Source organism: Mustela putorius, unplaced genomic scaffold, assembly GCF_011764305.1.
Source record: "Mustela putorius furo isolate JIRA1106 unplaced genomic scaffold, ASM1176430v1.1 tig00003834_pilon_pilon_pilon, whole genome shotgun sequence".
Taxonomy (NCBI): domain Eukaryota; kingdom Metazoa; phylum Chordata; class Mammalia; order Carnivora; family Mustelidae; genus Mustela; species Mustela putorius.
In genome coordinates, this window is record NW_025421987.1 from 83,922,358 (window position 1) to 83,935,052 (window position 12,695).

Below are 12,695 nucleotides of genomic sequence, written 5' to 3' on the forward strand. Positions count from 1 at the left end.
CTGCAGTTATTTAACTGATTATTCTCTATAACTTATCTCTCCAACTAGGTTGCAAACTCTATCCAGTGAGAAAGGGTCACCTTAAATTTCCATTTGTGTCTTCTCTGTTTTAGGCAGTTGTTATGCATACATTTGGTGCTCAATACTTACGAAACAACTGTGAAATGAATAAATTACCACTGACTTGAAACACATTTTCTTTCTTGTACAGCTGGTGCCTACGTTAAGTCTTGTTATTCCCATGTCAATGCTTTGTTAAACCTTTCCAGGTACAACCAATAGGAAGAAATTCTTTTTATATTATGACCTGGTATGCCTGTGTGTCTGTACAAAAGTTTCACAAAACAATACATATTACACTGTGCAATATATTCTGATGTATTGTTCTATTTTTAAAATACTGATTATGACACACTAAATTGATTTCATTACTACTAATGGGTTATAATCTCTGGTATAAAAATACTCTGTGCTCCTTGGATTAATATGAGGTAACATAATATTGCTCTTGACAAGTGCTTTGAGAACAAAACAGCGCTTTGAGTGTTCTGTTCCTGACAGTCTGACCTACAATTACGATCTTTTCAGTTATCTTGAGATCACTTCTCCCCACATCCCACAATAGCATTTAGAATCAAGTCCTCAACCCACTTCTATCTTTTGAAATTTAGGGTACAGTTAAATAATAATGCACAAAAGTATCCTCTTGATTTCTACATCTTATGTTGTCTTGATAAAAGTTAGTGGCATATAAATAAAAATTTCCAGGCCTAATTTTAATCAGACCACTTGCAGATGAAACGTAGTTTCGCTAAGTAGGTATAGGTATGATCATATTTTTTGTTTCTTTACTTAGCTTAAGATCTTGAGCTTTGTTGCTAGACTATCCAGAATCTGAATCCCAGCTTTGCAAAGTTACTTAAGCTGAGCAAGTTTATTTAACACTTCTGTACCCATACATTGGAAATAATCATTTCAGTTTCAAAGGGTAGAGGAGGGGTTAAATTAGACCATGCAAGGAAAGAGCCTAGTACAGGGCCTGGGACACACAAGTGCTCCACGAATGGTAGTAACGTTTTATTACTATAACAATAAGTAAATAGATCTCAAACTTCCTTTTAGGGTCAGAAAGCAAGGTTCAATCATAAGAACAAAAGTAAGACTATTTTTTTTTCTTTAAATATCTAGCTAATTTCTGTACTTGGGTTATTTATAATATAAAATTCCACTGCTAGTTTTATAGATCATAAATATCCCTAAGGAAAGGATCTCTTTGTGGCACTAGATAATCATTATAGAATACGGAATGTTTATTCAAACTAAAAGATTATGTATATATGCAATAACTTGCTTGGTCATTTACTCTCATTTCTGTCCTCTCTTAATTTAAAAAAATTTGTTTCAACCACAACAAACACCTGTATGTTGGTGAAGAGTTCTTTAATTCAGCAAAAATACTGCACACGAAGCACAACACTCAAGATGTAGTTGGGGCTGCTTTTGAACAATAAGATGTACAGCTTCTTGTCAGCCTTCCAAGTCAAAGCCTTGTTCTAGTTTTTTTTTTTTTTTTTTTTTTACATTCCTCCTTACCTTTATTTAAGCACACCGTTATCTTACCTAGGTCTTGCTACTTCTAGAGTGGTTTTGATTGCAGGAGTTAACACACATTCCCATACAAAATATTGCCCCCCCCTTCCGCCAACCTGTTCAGTTTAGCACAGCAAAACAGAGTATCTCGTCCATTCTCCGGGAAATGGTGGTCCAGACTGGATTAGGCACAGGGCAGTTGCAACCCTTCTCGAAATTATTTTGAGGCAGTAATCAAGATTCCCCTAGCTCCAGCTCAGTCATTTGCTTAAGAAGAGGGCTGGGTTATGCATTGAAAAAAAAAGTCTTTGACAATCCAATTGAACCCACCTGGACCCCTGGGGATTAACTTTCAGTCTCTACACTCGAGAATGTGCGTATGCGTGTTGGAGGATCGGGAGACCAAAGAAGGCAGACAGCGACAGACCTGCAACAGGAGGTAGAAACAGAGGAGTCGGCAAGAGGCTGCAGACTCCGTAGACAGACACGATTTAATCCCATCCCTGAACTGGGAAGAAACGGGGACAGAAGGAAGAAGCCGCTTTCGAGAAGCCGCACCTGGCCAGGCCGGCTGCCGGCCCCGCCCACCCGGCTGACCCCAGGCTCCTGGCGGCTGCTGGGCGCGCCGGGCCCCTCGGTCCCCACAGCCCCTTTCGTCACGTCCGGGGGCGGGCCGGGGCGCCGGGGGAGGGCCCGGGTGGGGCTGGGGGGGCCGGGCTGGGCGGGGGTGGGGTTGTGGTGGTGCTTCGGGTGACAACGGTCAATAATGAAGGTGGCTGCGGCGCGGCGGCAGGCTCAGCTGCGCCGGGCGGGGGCGGCGCCGGGGCCGCGCCTGTAGGACCTCGGAGCCGGCGCGGCGGGATGGGGACCCGGCGCGGGGAGTGAGGTGGCTGCGGCGGCGAGCGGAACTTCAGCCAGAGGGGCAATCCCGCTTCCCCCTCTGGCTCGTCAGCTTCCACCTGCAGCCCCCGGGCCCCCGCGTCCCGCGGGACCGGGACGGCGACGGCGGGGGCATGTGGCGCTGGGTCCGGCAGCAGCTGGTAAGTACCTTCTCTCCTCCCGGACATCCGCCGCCGCGCGGCCTCTCGGGCCCGGGCGGCGGGGAAGGGCCGGCTGCTCGGAGCCGCGAGGCCGGGGCGCGGGCGCCGGGCTAGGCCGCGGCGGAGGCGAGCGCGGGGCCCGAGCTGGAAAGCCCCGCACAGCTCCCGCACCAGTCTCGCCCCCGACCCTGGAACGCGGAGGCCGGCGGGAGGCGGCTGCTTCCTGCCCGCACTTCTAAGGTTTCCTCGGTTCTCGCCGCTCCGGGGTGCCACGGCCGCAGGCGGGGGTCCCGAGCGGGCTCGACGTCCCCCCTGAGGAAACAGGGCGAGGGAACGGAAAGAGAGTAGGTGTAGGGGGAAGACGAGAGGCTTCTGTTTCCTGCTCCTACAATTTGGGACACGTTTGAGGGAACGGGAAGGGGAGGACTTCTCTTCAGCTCCCTCTTGTCACTGTTTTCAGTTAGGTGTCACGATTCAGTGTTGCGTTAGTTAGCAGGGAGGGGGGTACCTTCTCTAATGTAGCCCCTCGCCTCGACAGAAATTTTACTCAAGCCGTAGGTGAGGGAAAGAGAAAATATTCCAACACCCCGCCTGCTTTCGGAAAAGAGGTGTACGAAAGTTAGGAAGGACTGTTTTCCTCCTCATACCTTGCCCTCACCCTACCTCACCCCAAGTCAAACTTTTGAATTGTGAACCTTACTTTTTCCCGTTCTCTCAAGGCAGTTTGAACGACACAGGTTTGGAACGAGTGGTTAACTTCTCAGTTTTACTGGAACATCTGGAGAAGAAAAAAAAAAAAAATCTTAGAAAAGGGTGATTTAAGGCATATAAAAAGCGCCACCTTTCTCAGAATTAATTCAGAGAGAAAAATCTTCCTGCCTCCTGGCAACTACAGCCCAGAAAATACAGCAGGAAGGCGACAGTGACAATGAGGACAGAAACTGTTCCTGGCTGAAGAAGCCTAAACCTTATCTCTGTGATGAGGTCTTTTGCTGGTTGCTGCTTAATTTCTAAATCGCATTAATTAATGCTTCTACAGTTCAGTGTTCTCATTTACTGATTCAAAAGGCAATGCAGCAAGAACGACTTTTGTGGTACTATAAAGATTTTGTGGGTTTGAAGCATTTATACCTCTTTTTCCCTGCTCTAGAACGTTTTAATGTTAATTCTGTTTCAGAGCCAGCCTTCTGTTAATTCATTTTGGAAAGGGCATCACTGAGAAAAAAATCTTATAAATAAAACTGGAACTGCCTGCCGCTCGAACAGATGTTGGCTTCCTATTTTTAGCTAATTGTAAATCCAGGTATTCCATATATATATATATATATGGAATATATGCCTTATTAGGAAACTAAGCTAATGATGTCATTATAATACTATGCTGTAATACCTTGGCCCTGTTGCAATAACCCATAGCACAACTTGACTCTGAAAGTTATTTATTACAGGTCTGATCTCATGCTTTTGATTTACCAGTCTCCATGTATAAGTTTTTGTGTGGTAGGAAGACCATTCTAAAGTGGCTTTCTTAAAGCTTTTCCTAGTAGATTAAGATACTGCTTCTAAGTGTTAGGTATTTCTGTTAACCTGAATAAAATCTCAGGGTTGTGTAACCACTCTCATCTTCAAGACAGGCAATCTGGTAATGTTTTTTAAAACGGCTTCAAATGAACACAACTAAAAGGAAGGGCAGGAAGTGGTATGGTTATTTTACAAGACACACCTGCCTTACTAAGTGATTAACAAGTTGAACAACTTGCTGTGCATAAAAAATGCTATCTCTGACATTTAGTTGCTCACCTCACTGGTTTTACTTTTAAGTTATCAGATTTTCTAAGGAATGTAATCAGATCTGTGCCAATGTTAGGACTTTGTATCTCTGATTAAGTTTGTACACTCACTTAAATTATACATTATGGATAGTGGATACATGGAGTAATGAAAGTATATTTGCTCTCTCTGGCATAAACAGTTATTTTAGTTACTACACCAGAAATTATTCAACTCAAAGTGTAGTTTAGAGTATACTTCCATTTGCTCAATGGATTTTGTTACCATGTCTTTTAACCATAGGTTCATTCTAAAAATTCAGATAAGTGGGACAAATCTGGGGAAATTAAATTGCAGAGACAGGTTTATTTTTTTTAATTATAAACACTTTATTCATTATATGAATCCTGATTTTCAGCAACTTAGATTGTCTTGCCAAAATAAAGTTTCCTGTCATGTTACAAAAGTAATTCCCACACTGTAGTAATTTATAACTTAAGAAAACTTTGACTCCTTATCTCCACAAAGTATTTTCTTTCTTTTTTAAGATTTTATTTATTTATTTGACAGAGAGACACAGAGGAAACACCAGTAGGGAGAGTGGGAGAGAGAAACAGGCTCCTTGCTCAGCAAGGAGCCCGATGCTAGGCTCCGATTGGGACTCCAAGCCGGATTCTATCCCAGAACCCTGGGATCATGACCCAAGCTGAAGGCAGCTGCTTAACAACCAAGAGCCACCCAGGCGCCCCAAGTATTTTCATTTCTTTACACAATGAGAAAACTCAAAGAAGGTTGCTGTTTTCCAACTTGGGGAAGTAGAGTGAAAAGAAAAGATTGGTTTATCTTTTTTCTTTTTCTTTTGTTCTTTCTTTGTATTTTTTTGGCTCAAAGTGCTAAGGTTAGTTTATACTAAGAAAATTCTAAGCAGAATTTCTTACCATGTTTTTCTGGTACAATTAGTATTCATAGTGTACTCATTTCTGACAGCATATTATGTGTATTAATCCCTTAGAGATGACAGCACCTTGATTATAATAGTATTACTGCTATTAACTACTCACTGTATTCTAATGTTTGGATTTGTATGGTAGCCATTAACTAACTACATTAGCTATTTAAATTAAAATGCAATTAATTAAATTAAAAATTAATGTGCTTATTAGCTACTATATTGGACAGTTCAGAGTAGAACATTTTCATTATCACAGAAAATTCTGTTGGACAGCATTTCTTTAGACATTTTTTTTTTTTTTTTTAAATAGGCTCCAAGCTAGGCATGGGCTTGACCTCAACCCTGAGATCAAGAGTAGGATGCTTAACCAGCTAAGCTACCTAGTTGCCCCACTTCTTTAGACTTTTAAATGAAAGACTTTGCTAATGTATACTTTAGTTGATGTGTGATATTTCTTTACAGGACAAAGTAATGCTGTGCTTTTAAAGCACTTACTGTGCGCAGGCATTATAATGCTAAATACTGGAGATACAAATGTAGGCCTTATCCATCTCTGTATGTTTAGTGTCTCACTATACTTGACATAGAGTAGACACTGGGTACATGTATGCTGAATAAATGAGTAGGTAAGGAAAGAAAGAAAGAATGAATCCATAGTGTTGCTTCTGTGTTTAGAGATAAAATGACAACATTCGAGATTGACCCCTCCAGAAAAAAACTAGAAAAGTACTGTAATTTACAAAAATACAACTTAATCTTGTCATACCAGGATACTGTTTCTTAAATTGTTCTGTAAAGTAGTGCCTTCAGATTTGTATGGACAATAGTGAAAAGGCTGGTGAGATGGTCTTGTGATTCACTGAGAAAAAAATGGCAAGCTCTTAAACTAAACTCTTTCAACTTTCTGTTCTCTCACACTTACTAAACTTGTTGATATCTGTATTTAACTCTTCCCTTTCCACCTGTCACAAAAATAAACAAAAAACAGGTGACTATCCTCTTTTCCAAACTAACCAGTCCACTTGTGCTCTTAATCTTGTTCTTTCATCCTACTCTCCACACTCCCTATCAGTAATCTATAGTATGTTTACCCTAGTCTTGTCCTTCAATATGTGAATATATTCAACTCTCCCTCTACTACTTTACTTTGTCCTGTACTCTTAACTGTCAAATTCTTTTCAGTTTTCTAGAAAATAGATCTGTCCTATATAATTGTGCTGTCCAGAACACTTGAAATGTGGCTATTTGAATCAAGATATTCTTTTTTTTTTTAAAGATTTTATTTATTTTTTTGACAGAGAGATCACAAGTAGGCAGAGAGACAAGCAGAGAGAGAGGAGGAAGCAGGCTCCCTGCTGAGCAGAGAGCCCCCATGCGGGGCTTGATCCCAGGACCCTGGGATCACTACCTGAGCCGAAGGCAGAGGCCTTAACCCACTGAGCACCCAGGTGCCCCGAATCAAGATATTCTTAAGTAAAAAATACAGGATTTCAAAAACAATATGAAAATAATGTAAAATATCTCCATTTTCCTGTTGGCTACATGTTAATATTTAGGCTATATCGGGTGAAGTAAAATATTTCAAATTTTCCCGTTTTGTTTTTATTTATTTTTCTAATGTGGTTACTAGAAATTTTTAAATTGTATATGTGGCTTGCATTTGTGACACATGTTATATTTCTGTTAGTGCTTCTGGGTAATATTAAAAGCATGTTCCGTGTTTCTATATAGCACGCAATATAAGTCTAGGTATCTCACTCACTAGACTGTAAATATCTTAGGGCAGGGACATATCTTGTTCATCTTTATATCTCTTGTACTCAAGACAGCAGCTGGCCCATTCATTGTTTATACCCACCCACCAAATATTGGTTGCATTAATGAATGACTATCATATTTATTTCAGCGTCAGTTTAGGAGCACCTGTATTCTTTTTCTTTCTCTCAAGAGTAGGAAAAGGAGGCACAGACCTGTGGTGGTAGTATTTGGTGGAGCTAAGGAAGTTCTAACCTCAGGAATTAATGTTTAAGAAACCAGATCTTTGAATATTTGCTTCTTTTATCTTTATCTTTACACACATATTCTTAAATACCCACTTTTTCATTTAATAGGGAGGTCAAGTATTAGAGGAATCCCAGGTATCCCAGAAGCACTGAAGTAGGGACCTTGCTTAGTTCTTCCAAAAGAACGTTATGGGTGCTATTATTGTCATTAAATATCCCTTCAATCCCTGCAGTCTGTTTTCAACAGAGCAGCCACAGTGATCTTATTAAAAACACAAGTTGGATCATGTAATTCCTGCGCTTAGAACCTTCTAAGGATTTGCTTTCTTGCTCTGAGTAAAAAACAAAGTCTTTGCTTGATCTGTATCTCTGTATGCGCACTCTCCCTACTTTGACCCGCCAAACCACTTCTCATCTCCCATCACTCTTCTTCACTTTGCTTTACCCACAATTACCCACAGTTGCCTTGCAATTCATCAGAAGTGTCAGGTGTACTTCAATCTCAGGATCTTTCCCTTGTCTGTTACCTCTGCCTGCAATGCCACCCTCCCAACTCCCCCATCCCCTTATCTGCTGGTTCCTTTACTCTCTTCAAGTCTTTATTCAATTGTTACTTATTCAGTGAGGCCTTTTCTGGACATTCAGTATAAAACTGTAACCCTCCCCAGTACTTCCCTATCCCCCTCACCTGCTTTTTATTTCTCTAAGTACTTAACACTATTTAACATACTGTACAATTTACTTGTCTTCTTTATCTCATGAAGGCAAGGATTTTTGTCTAGTTTTAGTTCTCCATATGACAAGAACTGTTCCTCATTTCTTTCTTTTTTATTTATTTACTCATTCACTCGAACATTTTCTGAACACCTAATTTGTGATAGCATGTTGCTAGGTTCTCAAACTACAAAATAAGGCAACCCTTTCCTACTCAGTCTTCTAAGAGTCTCTGCTTCCCAAATGGGTATTTGGATTGTTGTCATTTTTTCCTATTACAAAAAATGTTGCAGTGGCCATTATTTATGTTTATGGTTTTTTTAAAATTATTACTGAAACACTTAGAAGTGGAATTGCGGTAACAGGGTGTGTACATTATAACTATTACATGTATTGCCAAATTATTTTCCAGAATGTGAGAGTTCCCCTTTACCTACCTCTTGGTCAACACTTTGTACTGTCAGACTTGAAATTTACCAATCTGGATGAGTGTGAATTGTATTTTATTTTGTTTTTATTTGCATTTTCCTGATTGCTAATGAGATTCAAGTGTCCTGTATTTCATTCATATGACTAGATTGCTCATTTTTCTATTGAATAGTTTGTCTTTTCTCTATTCTTTCTGTAGTCTGTATTCTAATTCTTTGTTGTGGTTGTAAAAATTTTCTTCCAGTTCATTCTTTGTATGTATTTAACTTTGTTGATAGTGTCTTTTTTTGATAGAGTAATTTCAAATTTATTTGTAGGTAAATTTATTAAGAGTAGTGATTTTGGTTTTTTTATTAGTTGTTTAGATATTCCTTTCCTGTGATCATAGAGCTATTTTTCTAGTGTTTTCTTCAAAGTGTCTTAAAATTTAGTTTTTCAACTAGTATATCTAGAATTGAATTATTTGTCTCAGTACTTTTTCTTGAATGAGCTACCTTTTCCCCACTAATGGGTGTTGTTTGCTTTTTCTTTTACATAGCCGCATTGTCTTTCATATATCATGTTCGCTTCCTAAATCCCCTATTTAGTTTCATTTACCTATTGATCTGGTGCACCAATAATGTACTATCTTTTTTTTTTTCTTCAAAGATTTTATTTATTTATTTAACAGAGAGAGATCACAAGTAGGCAGAGAAAGAGAGAGAGAAAGAGAAGGAAGCAGACTCCCCACTGAGCAGAGAGCCTGATATGGGGCTTGATCCCAGGACCCTGAAATCATGACCTGAGCTGAAGGCAGAGGTTTAACCAACTGAGCCACCCAGGCACCCCTAATGCACTACCTTTTTAATTAAGTTTAAAATTTAATTCCAGCATAGTTAACATGCAGTGTTATATTAATTTCAAGTGTACAATATAGCAGTTCAGCAATTCTATACATTATTCAGTGCTTACCATGATAAGTGTACTCTTAATCCCCTTCACCTATTTTACCCATCTCCCACCCATCATCAGTTCTCTATAGTTAAGAGTCTGTTTCTTAGTTAGGCTCGTTCTCCTTTTTTTCCCTTTACTCATTTGTTCTGTTTCTAAATCGAGATCATATGGTATTTGTCTTCTTATCACTGGTTTATTTCGCTTAGCATTATACTTGCTAATATTATACTTGCATTATATTTGTTGTACATGGCAAGATTTCATTCTTTTTATGGCTGAGTGATATTCTGTTGTATATAGGTACATTTTCTTTGTCCATTTATTTATTGATGGACACTTGAGCTGCTGCCATAATTTGGCTTTTGTAAATAATGCTGTTATAAACATAAGGGTGCATGTATCCTTGAATTAGAGTTTTTGCATTTGGGGGGCAAATACCCAGTAGTACAATTACTGGATTGTAAGATAGTTCCATTTTTAACTTTTTGAGGAATCTTCATACTGTTTTCCATAGTGGGTTCCCCAGTTTGCACTCCTACCAACAGTGCACAAGGGTTCCTATTTCTCCACATCCTCTGCCAACACCTGTTGTTTCTTGTGTTTTTGATTTTAGCCATTCTTGATAGGTGTGAGGTGATAACCACATTGAAGTTTTGATTTGCAGCTCCCTGATGACAAGTGATGTTGAGCATCTTTTCATGTGTCTGTTGACCATCTATATTCTTTGGAGAAACTATTCATGTTTTCTGCCCATTTTTTAATTTGATCATTTGTTTTATGGGTGTTGAGTTGTATAAGGTCTTTATATACTTTGGATACTAAACCTTTAACAGATATGTCATTTGCAAATATGTTCTCCCATTCAGGAGGTTGTCTTTTAGTTTTATCAGTTGTTTCCTTTGATATACAGAAGCTTGTCATTTTGTTGGAGTTCCAATAGTTTACTTTTGCTTTTATTTTCCTTGCCTTTGGAGACATACCTAGGAAAAAGCTGCTACTTCCATTGTTGGAGAAATCACTGCCTTTTCTCTCTTCTGGATGTTTATAGTTTCAGGTGTCACATATAAGTCCTTAATTCATTTTTTATGTGTGGTATAAGCCAGTGATCCAGTTTCCTTCTTTTGCACATAGCCATCTGATTCCCCCAACACCATTTGTTGAAGATGCTATCTTTTCTCCATTGCATTTTCTTTCCTCCTTTGTCAAAGATTAATTGACCATATTAACAGGTCTATTTCTGGGCTTTGTTTTCCATTGATCAGTGGGCCATTTTTGTGCCAGTTCAATACTGTTTTGATAACTTCAGCTTTGTAGTATAACTTGAAATCTGGAATTGTGATACCTCTAGCTTTGTTTTTCTTTTTCAGATTGTTTTGGAGGTTTAGTCTTTTGTGGTTCCATATAAATTTTAGGCTTATTTGTTCTAGTTCTGTGAAAAATGTTGTTGGTATTTTGATGGGAGTACATTAAATCTGTAGGTTGTTTTGGGTACTATGGACATTTTAACCAAATTTGTGCTTCCAATACATGAGCATGGGCTATTTTCCCACCTTTCATCAGTGTTTTATAGTTTTCAAAGTAGGCCTTCACCTCTTTGATGAAATTTACTCCTCAGTATTTTACTAACTTTGGTGCAGTTGTAAATGGGATTACTTTCTTAATTTCTCTTTCTGTTGCTTCATTTTTTAGTGGGATTACTTTCTTAATTTCTCTTTCTGTTGCTTCATTTTTAGTGTTTAAAAATACCATGAATTTCTGTAAGTTGATTTTATATCCTATGACCTTACTGAATTCATTTACCAGCTCTAGTACTTTTTTGGTGCAGTTTTTAGGGTTTTCTGTGTATAATATGTCTTCTCCAAATAGTGAAAAGTTTTACTTTCTTTACCAATTAGGATGCCTTTTATTCTTTCCTCTTCTCTGATGGCTGTGGCTAGGACTTCCAGTACTATGGTAAATCCAGTACTGTACTAAATAACAGTGGTAAGAGTGGACATCCTGTCTTGTTCCTGATTCTAGGAGAAATATTCTGTTTTTCCCCATTAGTATAATGTGAGCTGTGGGGTTTTATATTGGACTTCATTATGTTGAGGTATGTTCCCTCTAATCCTACTTTGTTGCAGGATGAATGGATGTCATACTTTGTCAAATGCTTTTTCTGCATCTGTTGAAATGATCATATGGTTTTTATCCCTTCTTTTATTGATGTGATGTATCACATTGATTGACTTGTGACTCTTGACCCACCTTGCATCCCAGGGATAAGCCCCACTGATTCTGAGGAATCATTTGTTTAATGTATCATTGGATTTGGTTTGCTAATAGTTTGTTGAGGACTTTTGCATCTGTGTTGATCAGAGATTATTGGCCTATAGTTCTCTTTTTCTGTAGTATCTTTATCTGGTTTTGGTATCAGAGTAGTGCTGGCTTCCTAGAATTAATTAAGTTTTCCTTCCTCTTCTATTTTTTGGACTAGTTTGAGAAGAATAGGTATTATCTCTTCCTTAAATGTTTGGTAGAATTTCCTGTGAGGCCATCTGGTCCTGGACTTTTGTTTATTGGGAGTTTTTGGTGATTAATTCAATTGCACGGTTTGTAATCAGTCTGTTCAAATTTTTTCTCTTCCTAATTCAGTTTTGGGAGGTTATATGTTTCTAGGGGTTTATCCATTTCTTCTGGGTTGTCTAATTTCTTGGTAAATAATTTTTCATAATATTCTGTTACAATCTTTTGTATTTCTGTAATGTCGGTTGTTATTTCTCCACTTTCCTTTCTGATTTTATTTGTGTGTTCTCTTTTTTTTTCAGTGAGTCTGGCTAAAGGTTTTTTTGATAATTTCAAAGAACTAGTTCCTGGTTTCATTGATCTGTTCTATTACTTTTTTTGGTTTCTATTTCATTTATTTTTGCTCTAATCTTTATTATTTCCTTCCTTCTACTAATTTGGGGTTTTGTTTGTTTTTCTTTTTTTGGATCCATCAGGTGTAAGATTAGGTTGTTTGTTTGGGATTTTTTCCCCCTTCTTTAGATAGGACTGTATTGCTACAAACTTCCCTCTTAGAAAGCTTTTGCTTCATCCTGAAGATTTTGGACCATTGTGTTGTCATTTTCATTTGTCTGCATGTGTTTTTTTTAATTTTTCTCTTTGATTCCTTGGTTGACCCATTCATTGTTTAGTAGCATGTTTATTAACCTCCATGTATTTGTGTGCTTTCTAGGTTTCTTTCTTGTAGTTGATTTCTACTTCCATAGCATTATGGTCAGA

At 38.6% G+C, this 12,695-nt stretch overlaps 1 protein-coding gene across 3 annotated transcripts in view; it reads left to right on the top strand.

The window, feature by feature from the left end:
* The first annotated feature begins 2,300 nt into the window (after positions 1–2,300).
* ATP11B (ATPase phospholipid transporting 11B (putative)) overlaps positions 2,301–12,695 on the top strand; it is a 120,561-nt gene continuing 110,166 nt past the window's right edge. For 2 of the 3 annotated variants that reach the window (XM_045088660.1, XM_045088661.1), the window contains exon 1: positions 2,301–2,630. In XM_045088660.1, coding sequence (XP_044944595.1) covers positions 2,604–2,630 — 27 coding nt within the window. In that variant the 5' untranslated portion in view covers positions 2,301–2,603. The remainder of the gene's footprint in view (positions 2,631–12,695) is intronic. The other variant, XM_045088659.1, reaches the window with a different exon arrangement.